General features: G+C 36.9%; 1 protein-coding gene and 1 long non-coding RNA gene across 5 annotated transcripts in view; one reads left to right on the top strand and one right to left on the bottom strand.

Annotated features, from left to right (window-relative positions):
- FAM120B (family with sequence similarity 120B) overlaps nucleotides 1-21557 on the top strand; it is a 59373-nt gene that overhangs the window by 30292 nt on the left and 7524 nt on the right. For all 4 annotated transcript variants that reach the window (XM_048938170.1, XM_048938169.1, XM_048938168.1 and 1 more), the window contains 2 exons: nucleotides 2792-2884; nucleotides 16729-16935. In XM_048938170.1, coding sequence (XP_048794127.1) covers nucleotides 2792-2884; nucleotides 16729-16935 — 300 coding nt within the window. The remainder of the gene's footprint in view (nucleotides 1-2791; nucleotides 2885-16728; nucleotides 16936-21557) is intronic.
- Nucleotides 14542-17441, bottom strand: LOC125690136 (uncharacterized). Its single transcript, XR_007375530.1, has 3 exons — nucleotides 17405-17441; nucleotides 16018-16220; nucleotides 14542-14824 (listed from the first exon to the last, which is right to left on the bottom strand). It is a non-coding gene; the product is annotated as an uncharacterized LOC125690136 (long non-coding RNA).

Genomic DNA, 21557 nt, shown 5'->3' on the forward strand with positions numbered 1-21557 from the left:
AGGTACATTCTACCCTGTGAACCAGACTAGCAATCTGATTTGGATTAAAATGTCTTTCATTGCTTAGTTGTTTAGTGCTCTGATGTTGCCATTTGTTTTCTTGGGGTGTTTGATAGGAAGAACAAGAGTGTCGGCAACTGCACTTTGAATTGAGAGTAGTACTTCCATTTGTTTTTATAGCTGAGAAAGCAATGTTTGTCTAACTGTGGTCTAATTCTTGTCTTTACACTTCAGCCTTGCATTTGTATTAAAGAGCTAAGGTGGATTGTTAACCGTATGGTGATTTAAGCTACATAGTTTTAGGTTGCCTTGGGCAGGCTAACATCATTTCCCTCAGCTCATGTGAGGGAGAATTGAACTTCATAACAGTTTCATTTGTTGTCTTTTAATCTAACCTGAAACTGTTGTGTTTTTTTTTTGTTGTAGGAATCAGGATAAGTGAGTACCTAAGCTTCCACAAAATTTGTGTCACAACAGCATAAAGAAAGTGTTGATTTAAAGAGCACTCTTTTCAGTGAGGATGCTTTTCAAATATCCTCCAAACTGAGAACAAAAACAGTGAAAAAAAAACCCAGCAGGTCGATCACTAAAAATGGGAAGGGGAGTGAATGACTCCAGAGATCAAACAGTAGAGCCTCCAGAGAAAGGGGAGATAGAAACATTTACATTTTAAGTTTTTGTACTTTTATAGGAAATTTAACAGTGCAAGTGTGATAACTCGCCAAGCTGGGATATTTAATGAAGTATTTCACTGAAGAAGTGTTTTGATATTAATACAATTTTTGTTGATGATGCTCTCTTCAGGGTTTTTTGTTGGTTTTTTTTTTTTTCCTGTTGAATTTGCAAGAAATCTTTGATTTCTTTTTCTTAGGACAGAATTGTTCAAGACTTGCTCTGTAGATGAAATTTCTAATACCAGGATCTATAAAATTCACAGGTTTGCTGCAACCTACACAAAGGTGATACCTGAGCTGAAACACAGGGCAACTTAGGGCCATTATCAGATCTTAGCAGCCTTCTTAGTGGAGCTAATGAATACTAAGGAACATTTGGAAGCTTAAAGCTTCTCTGATATCCCTTACATTCTGGTGCTTTATGCAAGGTTTAATAACTTCTTACAGAGGAAAGTATTTTACAATGAGATAAGTAGTAAGATCTGATAAGAAAAAAGCACAACACAACAAAACAAAACAATTCGCAGTAGTGGTTGAATAATTTATATCTTGAGGGTTGCTCTTCTTAAGCAAATAAATGAATGAAGTAATCATAGTCGGCTTCTTAGTGTTTCTTTTTCCTATTGATTTACATCAGTATTTTTTGTTATTTTTCTCATTCATTTTTTCCTCTTAGTTTGTAATTCATATTAGTCTTAATAGAAACTCATAAGAGAATTGAAATGGGATTTGCATGACTTTCCCTGAAAATCAAGGCATTAAAAGATGGGCAGTGCTGTGTTGTAGGCCTTACAGCCTTTTAACTGTACTCTAATCCCACATTGCATATTTCCTCATTTTTGCAAGAGAAACTTTCCTTCAGTTTCCAGTTGATAATGATTTTCAGTGCTTTGTGAATCTCATTTAGAGTCCTCTTCGTAGTTTCAACAGTTGTAATTGGTATGTTGTCTTGTTGCACATGTATAATTTATGTTGTTCACACAGAGGAAATAGATTATCAGACAGTACTGTCAGGGAGTTAGTCTGACTGGTACAGAGGCTTTGTCTTCATCTTGAGGTGATCATGTGCATCTAGAGAATCCCCAAATGCTTTTTCACAACTGTAAATATCCCTTGTACTCCCTTTTTTGGTAGAAATGTTTGAGTAAGCTATTGCATGAATTGAGAATTTTCCTTCATATTTTCTTGAGTATTTTAGATTTAGTTTTCTTACAGCCTTGAGTTGTTCCCACATCTATATGTAACAATCAACAGGTAATCATGTAAGCATTTGAATAAATCCTAATGGTTGTGACATCTGTGGCTCACTTGATGTCAGAGAGCTGTTGGAGAGGGTCGAGAGGAGAGCCACAAAGATGATCAGGGAACTAGAGCAGCTCCCCTACGAAGACAGGCTGAAGGAGCTGGGCTTGTTCAGCCTTGAGAAAAGAAGGCAGCAGGGAGACCTAATTGCAGCCTTTTAGTACCTAAAGGGAGCCTACAAACAGGAAGGGAGTCAGCTCTTTGAAAGGGTAGATAACTGTAGGACAAGGGGAAATGGTTTTAGGTTGAGGGAGGGAAGATTGAGGTTGGATGTCAGGGGGAAATTCTTTACAGAGAGAGTGGTGAGGTGCTGGAACAGGCTGCCCAGAGAGGTTGTGGATGCCCCGTCCCTGGAGGTGTTCAAGGCCAGGTTGCATGGGGCCCTGGGCAGCCTGGTCTGGTATTAAATGGGGAGGTTGGTGGCCCTGCATGTGGCAGGGGGGTTGGAGCTTGATGATTCATGAGGTCCTTTCCAACCCTGGCCATTCTGTGATTCCGTGAAATTTCCTGTTGTTAAGAAGTGCCAAAGAAATAGAAGAAGGCAATATGTAAAGAATGGGCGTTTTGTTTGGTGTGTGGAAATTGTGTATATATGCTATACACTGGTATAATGAGCTATGCACTTCATTCAGATATTGAAACTTAAGCATTTTGTTCCATTTAAATGTCTTTTCCTTGTCAGTGAATTCATGGTTGTCATAACTCCTTGAGATCATTAATTTAAGTTTGGTATAATTGAGAAAAAGTGGAGCCAGTTATCAAAAAATTTCTTTTCAGAGCTTACAAATAATGTGTTACTTTTTCATCTGTTTTAGGTCAGTAGTCTCTCTCTGGAAGACTTAAATGCATTTGTGGCACTCATTCTCTGCCTCAGAGGAAAGTCAGCTGCTGAACTGGCAAGTTTGCAGGTACTGATTGGAATAACTGAGTAACACAAAATGTTCACAGAAACTCAGAGATAAATATTTTGAGGGGCTAGGGGGATTCAGCTTTAATTTTTTGTTCAGATATGGGAACTGAATGTGGTGGTAAACACGTAGGCTTTTAGTGCTACAGTTCATGTAAATATTTATATTTGTTAATCATGTGGGAAAAAAAATAGAAAGGATATTCTCTAGTGGTTGGGTTCCTAGGGTGAAGGAATGAGTCTCAGGTTTCTGCCTAACTTGGCTTCTGGATATTTCAATGATGGAAAATTTTAATGGCGAATCTTGTCCTGCAACATTGCTTTTCTTTTCTTACGTAGAAGAACAGTGTTTCAGAATATCAGCTGTTTGAAAATCACTACACTAAGTAGAATCTGGTATTACTGTTTGTGGCAGAATGTATAACCAGCCAGAAAAAAAGTGTTACCTAATGTGGCCCCATTGTAGTGAAGACCTATTGGATCATTCTAGACTATAATATTAGGTTATGGAGAACTATTTTTTCTTTTCTGTGTTGATGTGGTCTAGTCTAATCTCCTAGAGCTTATGATCTGTGCATGAATCTTTTCTAATATAGTGCTGGATATTTTATTATTTATTAGTAAATGGTTAGCAGGGAATGAAAATACAGCAGAAACTGTATGGATTACACAGTCGTGGCTGTTGTGGAAACAGACGTGGAGACTGCGCGTTTGAGCAGTCAAGTAAAGATCATTTTGTGATGTATTAGTAATAGCAGTCTGTTGATAAACGCAGAAATTTAATATTATCTAATGTTTACAAGGGCTTCTACAGTCTGCTTTTATACCTGGAACCAAACTATAGTATGTTTTGAAAATATTTTTGAAATTACTGACAGTGGTTAAGGAAATCTATATTGCACCTTTTTTTTTTCTGTACGGTGATTGCAGGGTCAGCATGCTCTCCTTCATATGCTGTGTAGTCAAGAGACTGAGGGGTGGAGATAGGAATTCTTGCTTAAGATTCAAGTCTCATGACTGTCCATTATTCAGGAGATTTAAAATTTTATATACATTCTGTGCAAATCTGTGTTTTTCCCCTTTCCTATCTTCTTGAACTCACATTTTGAAAAACAGGTTCTCAGTTATTGCAGTAGAATCATCTCATTAGTTCTTTTTGAATATCTGTGCAAGAGTATTTTCAGTCACAATTTGAGGTTGCATTCAAGTTATTAGTTGTGTAAAGCACAGACTGCTTGTGTCAATGGCTAATTGAGTTGTGGGCTTGCCTAAAAGTAAGGATGGGTTAGTAATGGTAGGAACTTCAATTCACCTTCACTCAGAAGGTCTTGTTTATATTTCCAGGGAACTCTATGCTACTCTAACCAGACCACGTTAGACTTTAGTAAGTCCTTTATGTTGATAGCAAGGTAATTCAACTACTGCTGTTATCATCTGTTAGTTTCTAATGCATAGAAACCAAAATAACAAAAAACAGCATGATTCCAGATAGATTATTGGACACATTTTGACAGATGAAATCCAGTCTTCATTTTTTTTACAAATTCATCACAGATTTGTTCTGCAGGTAGTCAAATGTTAGAACTGTATGCCAGAAACAAAGCAATGAAATGATAGCAATGTGGAAAACAGCAAAAACGTAGGATTTATTTCTGTCTTGAGGACATTATTACACACAATGTACTTAACATTGAGCGTATAATTATTTTACGAAGTCTGATGTGGCAGCCATTCAGTAAAAGCACAAAGGCAGCCAAGCATAAGCAGGAAGTATTGAAATAGTTTGTTATAGATGCCCCTACAGATGTTGTTATGTAAATTTCTAAAGAGCTTGGAAGTTTGCTCTCTTGAATTCAATGTCTTTGTTCATTCATTAATGTTGTGGTTTAGAACACTTATTTTGCATCCAAACATGTAATATTAATTGATACACAGTACTTTTCAGTAGTTATTCTCCTAATTCAAAGTTGCTCACAAATTTTGCAATCTGTCCACAAAACTTATGGGACATAAGATGGCATGAAAGTAAATGACATGTGAAGCTGCTATTGTGCTGTATGGTGCACTCTACTGAAGCACATTATTGAAGTAGACAGTATCGTGTTGGGACTGGGTTACTGTTGCTGTTTGCAGGTACTTTCAGAAGTGAAATCACTCTGCAATAGATATTTATTAAGTTGATTTTCTGGGTATTTATGTTTAAAATCAGTAGAGGATTCAAGTACACAGCTAATAAGTATGGGTTTTATGGGAGGAAAATGGAAGAGTACAGTTTAATCTAGTTACCATACTTTTTCTTCTCCTCTGAAAAGTTAAATGTGATCTTTGGGAAGAACTTATTACAAAGCTTTCTAAGAAGTTGTGTTTAACTTGGGCAGCATCTGCAATTTTTAATGAAAATGCTTGCTTATTTGCAATCTTGGAATTGTCTTTATATTTTAACCGATAGTACAGTGTTAATGTTGACTCCTTCTAAATGATTCTGTGAAGAACATTAATTTGATCAAAATAGTTTTGCTGTATTCTTGCACAAGAGTCCATTAGTGAATTTATTTGAAAAATTCTACTAATAACATGAGAGAAAATGTAAATAGAGCCCAATTTTCTCTTATGGTGAAGAGATCATTTCAGCCTTCACTTCCAAATCTGCTTTCTGATATGCTATCCATATTTCATAGTTAATGAGACCCATAAGCCTACAAATTCATGAAATAGAAAGGGACCTGGTTTGAATAAAATGGGTTAAAGCCATAAAAAAAATACAGTTTACTTCACACTGAAAGAAACTGTCCTGTGGACATATCAGTCAAATGCACATTATTCTATTCACTGAGAGTAACTACTCAGTTCTTAGATTTGTTTTTTAAGATCAGTGGTTTCAAAATACTGAAATGTGAATGTGATAGACAAGAACTTTTGTAAATTCATTTTTTTTAATCTGGTTTCCTTGTTGCACCCCTTATATGGTATACTTACATTCTCCTTTGCCCAAGCCTCCTGTAGAGCTTATACATAAGGTCAGAATTAACTTTTGGGCCCCAGGTTGCCTATTTCCCTTCTTTCTATTTTAATCTGGTGTGCTGTTCTGGCAGGAAGCCCAGAGAGCCATCAGTCTAACTTTGCAGCCATTGTAGAAAAAAAAAAGGCACCAAGTAACTATTGATATAAGCTTTCTGCAGTGTTGTTTCTTATATTGTGCCAGCCCTGGTTCTTCACAAGTGCAATGATAAATCATCTTTCACCTGTAACATGTCTAGAATACTGTTCAAATAGGAGAGGCCACAGTGAGTTATAAACAGAAACAATACATTTCTTCTAGGATTTCTTCAAGTATGGGAAGATATAAAACATTTGTTTCAGTGGTGGAAAGTTTTGAATCAATCTTTACAGAAGTTGCAACCAAAGATAGATTGGGGAAACTTGGTTAAAAAGCAAATATGTCTGGAAATTGATAGATGAAATTTGAGTTGACTCAAAAGATAGTGATGCGCTGGAACAGGTTGCCCAAGGAGGCTGTGGATGCCCCATCCCTGGAGGCATTCAAGGCCAGGCTGGATGTGGCTCTGGGCAGCCTGGTCTGCTGGTTGGTGACCCTGCACATAGCAGGGGGGTTGAAACTAAATGATCTTTGAGGTGCTTTTCAGCCCAGGCCATTCTATGATTCTATGAGTTCTGAAAATGCTTTTAAAAGTTATATGTATGTCATAGCACTAACAGAATGTTAGTGGGAGATACATAGGTGGACATAGGTATCACATACTGCTTGAATTCATGGCATCTGTAAGCTCCTTACAGCTTTGCCATAACGCATCCAATTATGCCATAGTATCTACTTTGGAGCAGTTACATCTTTGGTCCCGCTGGTATAAGAGTCTGTTTGGCTCTTTTGAATGTCAGACTTGAAATGTATGCCTTCAGCAGTTCAAGTGTTTTCAGTTATTTAGAAAGTATTATAGATCCGAGGTAAGCACAGACATTTTAGATCTTACATGATAAGTTCCAGAGTCTTTGCAATTTGGTTGCAAATGAACTTCCACAAAAATCACTAACAAGCTTTGTGTCATTAGATTTCAGAATTAAAAATAAAAATAAGAAAATAAAGACTAACCTCAGCAAACTGGCTTAACAGGCAAAAATAGTTTAAGCAAGAATTTTGGTTGTGTAGAAGGTTCTGATATCTTCTGTTTTACAGTGGCACAGAAGCAAAATTAGCTTAGTAATGGTATGATATCAAAATTACACAAGATAATTTTCTCTTAGTATTTTCCTGAAAAACACTTGGCCACATTCATGCAAATAAATTAGTGTGTTGTAGAATATTTATAATAATTTAGATTATTTTGTATTTTTAACCTTGCTATTTTTTTTTTTCCTTGCCATCCAAACAGAAAAGCATAAATAATAACCCGATTCTGAACATTCCAGAATTTGGCAAGCCAAGCTACATTTGTCAGAGCCATTAGATGCCATGACTTTCAGACAGACTCTGAACAACCTTTATAGGCTATCTATATTTTTCAAAATACAATTATTTTTAAAAAAGAAAATGTTTCTCATCAGGAGAGAGACCCTGACTGTTCCCAATGAAAATACTTGCCATCTGGTTGGATTAAGGAAAACATAAAATATAAGAAAGAATATTGTAGAGATCTCCCAGATAAATCTGTTCTATTCAGTATCTGCTTTCATCTGTGTATTTTGATATTAATGCATTTCCAAGTGCTTTACTGAATCAGGGCTTTATATTCCCACAAAAATTTGCATCTGACCATGTTTTAAGTTTAAGATGATAGGGAACATTGTAATTAGTCAGAGAGGGGCAGCCAGGCTGAGGTTGCTTCCCAGCTCATTCTTTCATCTTCTGTAGCCTTCAGGCTTCTCAGTGTTCTGAGCTAATCTGGAATAAAAGTGCAGTAATGCAGCATGTGATTTCAAGCTGAGGTTGGTTCAGTCCTTGTTCAGCTTTAGAAATACAGCTTCCTTCTCATTGCCTCAAGGTCATTTTAAGCGAATCAGTCCAAATAAAACAGTTCAAATCTTCAAATAGTTAGACCTGTTTTGCATTTAAACATAAATTAATAAATTAATAAATTACATTGTTAATCAATAAGAACTTGCATCAAGTGAAGACTGCGAGAGAACAGTATGTTTTGAAAATCCCCTATCTAGTTCTATTGCTATTTCAAGATGTTTAAGGTAAAAGACAGTCTGGCACTTCAGCTAAAATTATGGTTGCATAGTATGGTTGCATGGATTCTCAAATTTCAGGGTTTTTTTTTTTGTTTTTATCTAAACTGTATCATAGGGTTGATATTTTTGTACCAAAAATTATCACTTTTCAAGTCCTGTATGGCAGTTTTTCCATTCCAAGAGAAATTGATGTTCTGGAAGTGGATGCTTTCTTGCAACTTAATTACAAACTGATTCCTAATATCTTGAACATAGTTGATTACAAGCTGAAGGTTGGCAGATCCTTTCACAGGTCATCTGAGATGCTGCTGCTTTGAACTGTGGTTTGATATGTCTTGGACTTGAAGCTTGTCCTGAAATAGAATCAGATAGTTCTTTTCTTCCTCAGCATATGGACTTAGTACTTGAAAGTTCTTTAGCCGGAACTATTTACCTTGGAATATATAACTTCAGAGGTGAACCTTAGTATCAATAATCTAATTGTGCACCTGCTCTGCAATACAAAGAAACTGGGAGTTAGCAGCAGGGAGAAACAAGAAAAAACGCTTTATTGCACTGGCAAACAGTGATTGTTCTCCTGAAGTTCCCTGTATTAACCATCTCAGTTCACTGGTGCTTTCATTTAAAGGGCTTATATAGTAGGCATGACTTTAGTAACTATTGATATAAGCTTTCTGAAAGGTGTAGAGCTTCAGTGTGCCAAGCAGTGCCTGATCTAAATTCTTCTAAAGGTTGGCTTCAGTCACAAATAGATCACTTAAAAAGCATGTACTCAAAACAGATTTGAGGGAATGGTTATACATTGAGACAGTGAAGTAGATCTTGAACACCTACTTGGACTGCAGGGATAAAGTAAATTCTAAGCTGGGCTAATTAACTCTTACCTATCAAAATTTCATTGTAGTTTCAATGAAGTCTTGATCCACAGCAACTGTTTCACAGTACGCTGTGAAAAACATCCATGAGAAAAGACAGTAGTGAGTGGCACACTCCAGTGAGAACAGTTGCACACCAAACCTGTTATCTTTTACCAGTATAGTCTGCTGCTCTGGGAAGGAAGCTAAGTATGTTCTGCTGAGCAGCTGATGTTTTACTTCTGTAACTTTCTTATGGACCATTCTTAGAATTAAACAAAGGGAAAAGGCTAAGTTAAGGTGTGAATAAGGTTTTCAGATTGGGCTTGTAGTTAAGATGGTAGTGGGAAGTCAAGCCCTTGATTTACGATGGAAAATCACTGGAACTGAGAGAGGAAGGTGAACTTCTGTACAGTTCTTTAAACTGTTTTGGTTTTTTTCTACTAACGGTTTCTGAATATGTTGGCTTTTTTCAGGAATGTTTGACAGTGCTGTAGGAGTAAGAAAGGAAAGAAATAAGTTACTGCAGATGTTCTAAATATGGGAAAAGAGAAAGGAGGGCATTCTACATATCTCAAGAGAGGAGGAAGCTTTAATGTAGTGTCAAGTTATTGAGGCATCCAAGTCAGAGAGAGACACTGCTACATGCATGGGAGAGAAACGGTGAAGATAGTAAGAGTTAAGATTCCAGTGAGCCCGTTTCTGTAGAAAGGATGTGACTGCTTGCTGGGTCACAGCCTGAAGACTGTAAACTCAGAGTTTATCTGAATGTTCTGAGAATGTCACATGCGTTATGAACTGTTATTAGCCCTGCAATCGTTTATATCAGAATTGAGCACAATTGTGGTTACAATAAGAAAAGTGATGCTATTTTAACCTTTCTGCAAAAGTGCTAGTGTGCTGTCCATGACATAACTGTGGGAATAACTTGGAAGGGCTGAACTTTTTTTACTGGTGTAATATTCATTATCACAGAAATTTCCTTTGTGCTTGATTTTGTTTGTTGTCACTGCTAAAAGTCCTGAAAAGTATTTGTATGTTTGAAAATGAAACAAGCAACTGAAAAGCAGTCTTTCTGCAACTGAAGGAGATCGCTAGGTTGGTTAGCAGTAGTATTTTTTGTTGTTACTACCTCTGGTGCTTAAATGTAAAAGCAGTTTTAAAGCTTTGTTTAGATTGACTTCATAGGAGTTTTTGACCTCATGTAAATAACAGTGGGTCATTTTACATCAACCTCCTGACAAAACACAGTAAACAAACCTTTTTCAAGGTATAAACACTGAACAATTGGGTTGTTTACTCCTAAATATTTACTATGAAGGCTTTGGAAGCGTTTAAGAACTGGTTTTTCTCGTTTCCATTGCTGGTAGATACCCTCATAGGATCTCCTCTCAGTCCCCATTTTTCTTTGCACCCACCTTGTTTAAGCAGGAAGAGCTTAAACTAAGCCATAATCTTTTATCAGAATAAACCTTAGTAATGTTTTCAAAACACAGGCACTTAACTCTGCTCTCACTGTGACAGGTGAAGGGAGCAGGTGAAGTACCTACTACACTTCCAGCACCCTGTTGCACAAGCCTGACAGCTGCCAAGTAAACATACAGTTTCATCAGTGTTATTATCTCTGATAACGCTCCTTATTTTTACTGCTGTTGCACTGGTTGAGATTATTTTTGCAAGAGCAAAGTATATGTTTCCAGTACATATGGATCTGTTGACAGCTTGCACTTGAAATTCATACAAAGGGCTGAAGGCAGAAACACCTGCAATTCTGCAAATGACTCTTGTCTTGAGGTTGAAAAAGTCTGTTCACTGATTCTTTCCACTGCAGCAAATTTTAACTTCAGTGAAGCTGTCATCAGTTAACAGTTCATCTGTTTATATCTGAATCACAGTGTGCTTTACCTCTCCCAGGCAAAACTAAACCTTGCTGCGTTTCAATGACAAGAACTTAAGATACGATCTACTCGCTACCTTTATTGCTCAAGTATAAATTGCCTGTGGTAAATATTTGATGTTTTAAGTTGTGTTTGAGGGCAGTAATATACCGAGTAATATACTGATAATACACTGACTGAGTTCAAGTGGGTCTAAAAAGAAATTTCAAGCGGGTCTAAAAAGAAATGGTGAAACTGGAAAAATACTTAAATTTTTATCACCATCACATAAATTCCAGCAGCTTATTGCTGCAATCAAATTTTACTGATTTTTAATTACTGTTCTTCACTTGATTACTTTTAACCAGCAATAAGCAAGTACTAACCTGTCCTTGAGATTTGCACTTTCCTTTTTATAATAGAAACTTAAATATTCCTTTGAGAGAAAGTAGACAAAAACTGTGCCATTTTAAAGCCATTTATTTTTAAATCAACATTTTAAATATTGACCATGTTCATATATTTTATATTCAACCCAGCTTCAGGAAGAAGGCAAGAAGTGAGGAAAAAATGTATAAGAACAACTTTAATCTAAAATCCAATGTAATAAAAACGTATACTAATGATTAATAAAGTATGTCCCCAGAATGTTATTAAAATTCCTACTTAAAGGAACAAGTTCTTATGTAAAATGTAGTATCTAGTGCATTGAAGTGCAGGTGAGGAGTGAAGCAGCGTAAATAAAGAAATGTGAGATGATTACCATGTATTTATTGGCCTTAATTTCTAGAAACGAAGACCGATTCATGACTCAGTATGCTTCTAGCCATCACTTGTTTCTTCTGACATTAGGCACATTCAGATACTTACAGTCACAATTTAAGCATGGTTGAGCCTATTCATCTTTTTACCAGAATTGAAGCTCTCAAAACTTGGTACAGTTTCACCATTCTAGGTGAAAGATTTGTGGATTTTTGTTTTGCCATATTCATACCACACAAAAGTGCTGCTTTTGAAGCACATCAGATAAAGTTTACACATCTGTTAAGAAAACATTTGTGAATCCACAAAGAAGACCCAAAGGTCTTAAAGCATCAAGGTATTTTTACCTTTATCATGAAAATTTTTTCTATTTTTTTTTAATGATTTAATTACTTTTATTTGATCTGAAAATTTACTCACCATATAAGGTTCCATGTATATATTTTTCCTGTGGGTAAAAAACCTTCAGCTGGATATACATTACAGTCTTTTAGTCTATATTTGCTGACTGCATCTGTGAGTAAACACATTCCTTCTTGCAAAGACCCTTTCAATGGTCAGTGAGGATGCACACAAGCACAGTTACCAGCCTGAACTTACAAGGTCCATCAGCTGAAACATTGTGTTTGTAGAGCAGAAGAAAGCATAGTATAAAATTGTTCTCTGATGATATCTATTCTAGCAAAGATATTACTGAAATTGTTACAAAAAGCACTAGGCCTTTGTCATATGGATATTGCTGCATTTCTCTCTTTTCAAGTTGGGTTATCCAATTCAGCTCAGGCCTTCTAAGCACAGTATCAATAACCTCTGCTACACTGACTTTAGAGGACTGTGACCTTTGAGTTCTCTTCTCAGTCTTCCATCAGTGTTGGCAAACTGGAAATGTAATCTTTTTTCCCCAAACCCTGAGAGGATGGGGAGCTGGTGCTGGTGGGAGCAGTCGCAGGAGCACAACACAGGCAGCTGGCATAAGAAAAGCTGTTCTCACGCACTCCTTGTCTCTCTCGCACAGATGTCATCAGCTGACGGTAGGAGTAGCAGCAGCAGGATCACAGGGATGTATCTTACATGATTCACTAGGGTCCTGAGTTCATAAAAATAGCAAAAAGCACAGACAGTTTCCAATAAGAAGTAATCTCTAGGGTGTAATGCCCTGGAAGGCAAGTAGTCTTTTCTTTTGGAATTTTCCACTTATCCTCATCATGACATCTTTGCATTGCAAACACCAAGCTGTTGTGAGCATTCCCATGGCAAAGCAACTCTGTGGTTTGCCATGTGCATGGGCTAATTGTTATAGACTCACTTCACTTTCATTTTCTTTGTATTTTCATTACCAGACATGGAAAATAGAAAAACTACCCTTTAGCAAATCTATTTCCTGTCTTATTAAAATAAAGAAATCACCATTGACAGCTCTTCTCTCAGTCTCAGTAATATTGATTTACACTAAAAATCAAGTCTTCCCATCACTTCCCACCTATTACATTAGTTCTTGGGGAAAATTCTGGATTGTTATCCCTAGACAATGAAAAGACTTGTAAAGGCTGCCACCAGTGACTTTCTTATCTCAGTTGAAGCTGAAGAGCACAGCTGGGGTTATAGTGCTAGCTCAGACTTCATACTCGCTAAGGAGCAACTAGTATCTATGACAGTACTACACCAATTTCCAGCTTGAGAAGTCATTCAAACTGAAACCTCAAAGTCCTTCTCTATGTTTTATTACTTTGTATGTCACCATCAAAAGGAAAATTTTTCAAATTCTCATTTAGACGCTTGTTCTGCAAATATGTATGCATTTGCATTAACGTGAATAATGACATCGAAGAAGGTCAGATTAATCACATAGTTGTGTTGTATGTATGCTTAGAAATTTCAGAACAAAATTAAATAAAGATTTGAAATCTCTGCCTTAGAGATTTGTGGCCCAGATAGCATCCATCATCTATATATATAGTATCAGTCTTCTGTCCTAACAGCTGTTTTACATCCTTTGTACCAGTGGGATTCAAATGGACAGTTAAGGGCATATCTGTCAATAAATGACAAAAAGGTATGAATGGTCATTTAGAACACAGCCATCAAGTTAGAAGATGGGAAATAGCTTGTTTAAGACAGCATTTACTATTTTCTTTTCAGCACCTTAAATACCTGCTTTCATTAGTATTTGAAAGTTTATTTTCAACAATTAAATCTTCTGATGTTATCAATACTTACTGAGACTTCAGTAATAGAAGATACTGATCTGTATGCCAAGAAATAAAAAAATAGATATCTATAATAAAGAGAATATTGGTTGAGTAAGTCATATTGATAAAAATTTGTCCAACAAGTTTGATTCAACAGATTAATGTGCTACTGTCATTCTTGGCCTCTGCTGCTAATTTTAGCTTGATATCATCCATTTTCCGTACAAGCTTAAATATCAAAACCTTACCTTTACTCAGTACTTGTCAAAGTATTCTGTTGAGGAAATTACAAAAAAGGAAAGTTGTGTAAGAACTACCAACAGTCTTCACATTAGATTCCACTCAAAAAGTCTCACTTCAGTCTCAAAGCAGAATCTATTTTAAAGCCTGAATTGAGGTGAACTGGTTTCCTTAGCCAGTCTTGAGATTTGGCCAGGTGATCAGAAGCAATTATGTTAGTGTGATGTAAGAATCTCTCAGCTGCAACCTAATAACTGGCTGTGTGCACTGTGCACTCTTACAGTCTACTTTAGTACAAATAATACTGGTTCATTTAATCCACATTCCTATTTTAAGTACCTGTCAGCATTTTAAAGTGCTTTGCAAAAGCCTGCTTTACTTGCCAGAGCAACAGAGATGTAAGAGTGCATGTAGTTACTGGTATAGGCTGGGTATATGATTACTTGCAGCTGGAGGCAATAATTTCCTGAAACTTGCAGCCTGATCCAATCCTGAAAATACTTTTATTTTAAAGTGAGGAGGTGGAGGAGGTCTTCCTTACTCAAATATGAAGCATCACATTAGATACATGATGAGCCTTTCATTTTCTGAATGACTGCTCAAGTTAGCTTGTGTTGTCTGCATTTGTCTGGATGTCTGTGGTTGTCTTTGGTTGTCTCACTGAGTGGATTTCAGGAACCAAGTGTTGTGTTGGGTCAGTGCCCTGAAGGTCAGCTTGATGCCTCTCTGGGGATCACTGGAGGCTACAGTTCTTCTCTGAGGGCTCTGGATGGCCCTGCCTGGTAACTTTACCAGCATCATCAGCTATAGGTCCTCCTTTGCTTCTGCCCTGTAGAAAAACAGCCACTGGAGGTAACCTCATTTCTTCCAGTTTGTTTAAACAAAGCTCTCCTGCCCATTGTCTATGCTTAGTGGGATCCCTATCATAGAAATCATGTTCATGTTGTTAAGTTGTACAATGTTTGCTCATGGAATAATACAGCACGATTAAGTCTTTGGCCAACTTCTAGCTATATTCATCCAAATGATTTACTGCGTTTGGCTCTTTTGAAAGATTTTTTTGTGGCTATGTGTTGCTAGCAAAGCTTTTCTGGTTTTGGTACATGGACCATAATGGGAAAAAAGTTCTGATCCAGTAATATGATATTCCAGGTTGTCTACTATTACCTGTATTTTTTCTTAAATAGAATAGAGATGGACTATGTGCATACCTATGAATCTTTTGGGAATCTTTCAAGATATACGATGATATTATCATTAGTAATAGTGAATCATAGAATATCCTGAGTTGGATTGGATCCATAAGAATCACTGAATCCAACCCCTGGCTCTGCACAGGACCACCCACCCAAAAAAAAAAAAAAAAAAAAAAAAAAAAATCAAACCCTATGTCTGAGGGTGTTGTCCAAACACATCTCCAACTCTGGCAGCCCGTTCCATGCCCACAGCCCTCTGGTGCAGAACCTGTCCCTAAGCCCCCCTGACCCTCCCCTGACACAGCTCCATGCCATTCCCTCAGGCCCTGTCGCTGAGCTGTAGGCTGCCATGAGGCCTCCCCTCAGCATCTCTGCACTGGGCTGAACACACACAGGGACCTCAGCCGCTCCTCATACATCTTGGCCTCTAGACTCTCCATCATCTTTTAGCCCTCCTTTAGTTGTTCTCAGATAGTTTTATGTCCTCCTTATCATGCGACAACCAAAGCTGACTTTCCAATGCCCTTCAGACAAACAAAGCTCTCAGGGAAGTACAGTTAAAATGAATTTGAGCTATTTCTTTGTACTTTCTATTCTGGACTGTTTTGGATGCTGTTCCATTCCTAGTATAACTTACACTGTAAAGAAAACTGAGGAAAACTGCAGGGTATAACAGCTGTTATGGATTACAGTATTGATGTCCACATCATTATGAACCCCTCCTAGTTCTGACAGACTGCTGCAATACAGAGTGTAGAAGCAGCATTCCCTACTGAGGAGCTTTGTACCATCTACAAAATACTTAAAATCCAAGTTTGCCACTTACTGGAGTCAAGGCTTTTACAGTTTGCTACATTCTGCCACAGAGGAGTGTTAAATTCACCCGCTGAGTTAATTTTGGCCAGAAGTTCTACTAGTCAGAAGTCTACTAGTTGAGTTTCTCTTTTTGCATTTTCTGGATGCTGTCATACCATTCCTGTATTTCTTCTGGGAACATCCATGTTTAAGAGAAATAATTTGGCTTTCAGTCTGCAGAGGAAAATTTTGAGTATTTGAAGTATTTCTGAAGCCTGGGCACAATAAACTTTGTTCTATCAAATCTTGTAATTTAAATGATCTCATCTTAAGTGCTGTAACATTTCCTGGTTGATCAAGCTGTGGAAGGGCAATGGATCGTTGTACACATTTTTTTATACACCCAGTTCATATTTTACATTCCACTAACATAATTCTTTCTGGGGAACTGCTAACATCTTGAGAAATGCTGTAGAGAATAGCCATTTGTTTCAGTTTTCACTGTAGATGTATCTTTCTTAAGAAACTTGAGTGTGATGCTGTATTTATTAAAACAAACTTCTCTTTGTTCATTTTCTTGAATAAAACTGAATATAGAATCCCTTAATTTTGCTGTGCAATAGAAAAACCATGATTGTCACAGCTTTGGGGCTATTTTTCATTTGCTCTGCAGTTTGCAGGATCGTGTCATAATAAGATTGCCTGTATTTTTTTTCTTTTTAATTTTTTTTTATATTATCAGCTTGTGCAAGTGGACTCCAGAGCTGTACATCTCGGTGCTGTTTTGGTTCGTGGCCTTACAACATTGCTCATGGCCAATAGTGCCTGTGGCTTTCCATTCAGAATGGATGATTTGATGCCCTGGAAAGTGTTTGATGGAAAACTTTTTCAAGAAAAATACCAAAAGTCACACCAGAGTTGCTCTTTGGAAGAGCTTCTGGAAGGCAATGTGAGTAATTACTTCTTCTCAAAGAGTTTTGTATTCCTTGAAAAATGTACCTGTCCATAATTATTGTTGCACTGGCCTCCTTTCTTCATATTTTTCTTCTTTTCATTATTTTTATTTCATCCTTCGTGCCAAATGAACCATAGTAGGATAGAAATACTGAGACTATGTGGAAAACTAAACATCTGCCTTTCTTTTTGTTTCCAATACTCAGAAAACAATACAAGGAAATATAAAAAGGCTTGCCAATTTCAAAAAATGAAAATTACCATAGCAGTTTTCTAGTACTTGTAAATACAGTGAGATCTTCCTGCTGCAAGACTTGAGGCAAAATTATAAGGGTATACATAGATCATCTTATTAGGTATAACTTACTGTATAATCAAAGAATATTAAGATATTATGATTACAAAATAAGAGAGTTAGGCAAAGCAAATTATAATAACAAAAGGAGAATAGATAGAAAGCTTACCCATATCCTGGGCTCACTTACAAAACTCCAGCAGAGTAGATCTCCAGAAGAGACACTTCCCAACTCATAGCCAGCTCTTAAATAGGTCTAGTAGAGGTGAAGCCAGGCTCCACCCCTTCCAGCAGCACAGGTGAATTGCCTTCACCTGTGCTCCTGTGGCTGACTCATTGCTTGCCTCAGGTGATCAATCAGAGGTTCAGGCCACAACTCAGCAGTTCCCATACACTTACAAAGCACATAAGAGGGATATTTTAAAGGTATTAAGGAACTTAAAATTTGAGATGGAGGTTTAGTGAATTCCAGAAAGAATAGGAAGCCAGAGGAGGGTATCATCTAGGCATTTTTTTTGCAGAATCTCACCATGTACGTTGTGTTTTCTTGTACCTTTAAGTGCTTAACACTTGATCTCATTTTTCAGAAGCTGGGGGCTCTTACAATTTTCTTGCCACGTTACCTAAAAATTGTATAATTTAAAACATATCTGTATTGACTTGAGCAGACAGATATCAGTAGTCTTGCTTGGTATGGGCCATGGTGATGCATTAAGGTGATACCTTAGAGGTACGGTCTGCTTGACAAAGTGCAAGGCTGTATTAACCTCAGGTGAGAACTGCCTTATGCCCCACCAACACAGAATATGTGGAGAGGAGATTAGGTACATCTATACTCACCTGTGTAGATAGCTCTTGAGACCTTAAATTCATACCTCTATTTTCAATGTTGAACACATACGATTTAATTATTTCTGAAAGCTTTAGTTATGAAATAGCTTTTTTGTGTTATTGCATCTGTCATGTGTGGTTAAAACAAATGTTATCATAGAGAAATGAGTTTTATTTTTTGATAATTTCAATCTTGTGCATTTTGTATCAGTTTTACTGTAGTTTTCTTGTCCATTTCTGTGTTTAATTAGTTTGCATCCTAATCTGCAGTGATAGTGGAATGCATGTAGGTGGTGGATTGTAGCTGATAATCCTTTCCATGTGGAGTCAGTTGTATGATTAGGACTATCACCTCCATCCAAACCCTGTGGCTCCTACGGATCATAGAATCACAGAATCATAGAATTGCTCAGGTTGGAAAAAAAAACCTTTGTAGAATCATAGAATGGCCTGGGTTGAAAAGGACCTCAAAGATCATCTGACATGGGCAAGGTCGTCAACCACTAAACTAAGCTGCCTAGAGCCACATCTAGCCTGGCCTTGAGTGCATCCATTCTCCTTCAAGATCATCAAGTCCAACCACAACCAACCCATACTACTCTAACTCTGACAGCCCACCACTAAATCACGTCCCTGAGCACCACATCCAAATGGATTTTAAACACATTCTGGGATGGTGACTCAACCGCTTCCCTGGGGGAAGTCTATTCCAGTGATTAACCACCCTTTCTGTAAAGAAGTTTTTCCTAATATCCAACCTAAACCTCCCCTGGCTCAACTCGAGGCCATCAATCTGTTGATTTCAGCAGATTTTGGATTGGGCCAGCAATTCATTCAGTATTTCCTGTAGAACTTTTGCAGAACAATAGAGGACTAAAGAATAAATTAAAAAATAAAAATAAAAACAACACAAATTTACATACACCTTTGTGAAACTATTTCTTTTTCATTTGGGTAGAATTCAGATTAGTTAACAGCTTTTAGCATATGTGTACATCAATCTGAAAAACAAAAAAAAGATATTGACTGAGAGTAATTCTAAACTATATTAGCTGGTATGCTTTAGTTAACATTTGAAAATCTCATTATAACCAGATTGAAGTTCTATTTTAGCATGTCTCAGGAGGTGAGGACAGATACTTAGATCCCTAGAACACAGCTGGAGTTTTATTTGACCAACTAAAATATCTAGGATAGGATTTTAGAAAGCATGATACTCAAGTTTAAACAAATCCCAGATAAACTGTTCCGTCGGGAGAAAAAAATAGCCCAGTCCTGTTAATTTTAAATAACTTTTTTATTTTTTAGGTATGATATATGGCAGAGAGAGCTTCCAAACTAATAAAATAGCTTTCTAGTTTATCAGTTTGAAAAGCAAGAAGTTTTTGGGAGAATTGCTGAGAGATGCCAGTTCAGTTTAGCTGGGGACACTGGCAAGGCAACAAGTGTATGTGATTGGTTGCTCTATTACTATAAATTGAACTTAATAAATAAAACTGGTACTTAGTTCCTGGCAGAGCTTAATGTATCATTGGAAGCCAAAGTCTTTCAGCACTTGTTTGTTAGCAATCTACCCTTCAGCATCATAAATCTGACCTGTGGATAGCTACAGCACTGTATTTAGGGAAAAAAAAAAAAGTTATTCTACATTGGTTTTGTTATTGTAAAGATAAATAAAAGGAAAAAGTTACTGCTTTGGTGTTCCCTGCTTGTTTCCTAACTCCTAGGATCTCTCTATGTATCTGGACAGTTATATTACTTCAGGGAGTTCAGAAGATCTCGGAATCAGAGTTGTTTTGATTATGATGGTTTAAATGCATTTAATAACTTTATGGAAACTATGGTGGAAGCACCATTTTGGTTAAATATTTACATGTGCACAAGCACTTGTCAGTGTTTTAAGGTTCGCTTACTTACATTTTCTTTTGCTGAAGGAATAAAATGTGTAAATTAAATGCAGTTAATATATTTGTGAGCAAGATGGTTTTGTGTGTTTGTTTCTTTTGTAATTCAGCTCTACACAGCCTTAGAAAATTTTAAAGATAAAGAAAAAAAGCTGATAAGAATTGAAAATACATCCATCCTGTTTTTTAAAATATATATACTTAGTCCTTATTGCACTAGTTCTCTGTTTTTCATAGTAGTAATTATATTGGTTTATTTATCCACACAGAAAATTGGATATAATAGTCCCATAAAGCAGTGAGGCAATGATATTATCACTTCATTAGTCTTTTTATTGCACTTCTCAGAGTATGTTCATTATCTTTTTTCTTTTTTTAAATTAAAAACAAATTACCTACTGGGTCAGCATAAGTGATATGTTTTGGCCTTTTTTGATCATGCCTTTCATCCAGCCTTCATAAACACATCCTGAATTTGTTCTCTCAGTAATATATTGAGAGGATTTTCCAATTAGTGGTTATTAATACAGAGTTATTAATAAAAAAAAAAAAAAAAAAGCTAGGAAAGAAGTTCATGAGGGAGTTCAGAGATTCAGACTCTTAAGAAACCTCTTCAGTTCCTCCAGTCCTGACACACGTTGGCTTTTTACCTTTTCCTGTAATCCTCTCTCATTCTTGCTGCTCCCTTTCCACCACATAGGTTACAAAAATGGAATTGTCATCCTGCTAAAAATCAGTTCAGTTTTATGAAAATCACTAATTATGATGACGTTTTCATTCTTTTCAATGTGTGCAACTTCCCACGTAAATCAATAAGCAAAGAAAAAGATTATAGGATGTGACGCTTCTACAAAGCTCACTGAAAACTGTAAAGTTAGGTATGTAGGTTGCTGCAAAAGTAATGCCTCCTGTTTATTTCCATGGAAACTACAACAGATAGAGCACAATAGCTCTGTTTGGTGGAGAAGCTACACAACATTTTTTTTTTCAAAGTTACTACCATTAGCTGTGCTTTTTTGCCAGCAATGAACAAAAGCCTGCATGTTGCACTTGTAACAGACTGTGGAAGTGACCCACTGTGGAGGTGATCTGCTGTCACCACTGCTGAAACACACCAACCACCTCCTCACTGTGCTCACATCCACTGTTTGGTTTCCGTAAACATTCAGCAAGCAAGCAACAGTGAATTTCAGTGGGTGCCATTTTTATCTTGTGGAGAAATTCAGTCACACAGCTCCACTTCATATGCACTTCCATGTCAGACACCATTTGGTGAGACTGCTCCTCTGCTGCCATCTGTCACACAGCAACAACATATAATGGAATATTGGTGTGAAGGTTCAACCTCTGCTGCCGCACCACCAATATCTGCCTCTGATATCAGGTGCCATCATAATAAAATAGGAGGCATTGCTTTCAGAGCAGCCCTCATGTACCACATCTTGTAGTATTGGGTCTTCAAATAGTTTTCGCTTGTCCTTTTGACAGCAGAACTTTTCAGCCCACAGGGTAAACACTGATATTCAGTTCCTCCATGTCTCTAGATGAGGTTCCATTTTATCAGACAACAAATATCTGGAGTTAAGG

The sequence above is a fragment of the Lagopus muta genome, chromosome 2 (assembly GCF_023343835.1).
Source record: "Lagopus muta isolate bLagMut1 chromosome 2, bLagMut1 primary, whole genome shotgun sequence".
Taxonomy (NCBI): domain Eukaryota; kingdom Metazoa; phylum Chordata; class Aves; order Galliformes; family Phasianidae; genus Lagopus; species Lagopus muta.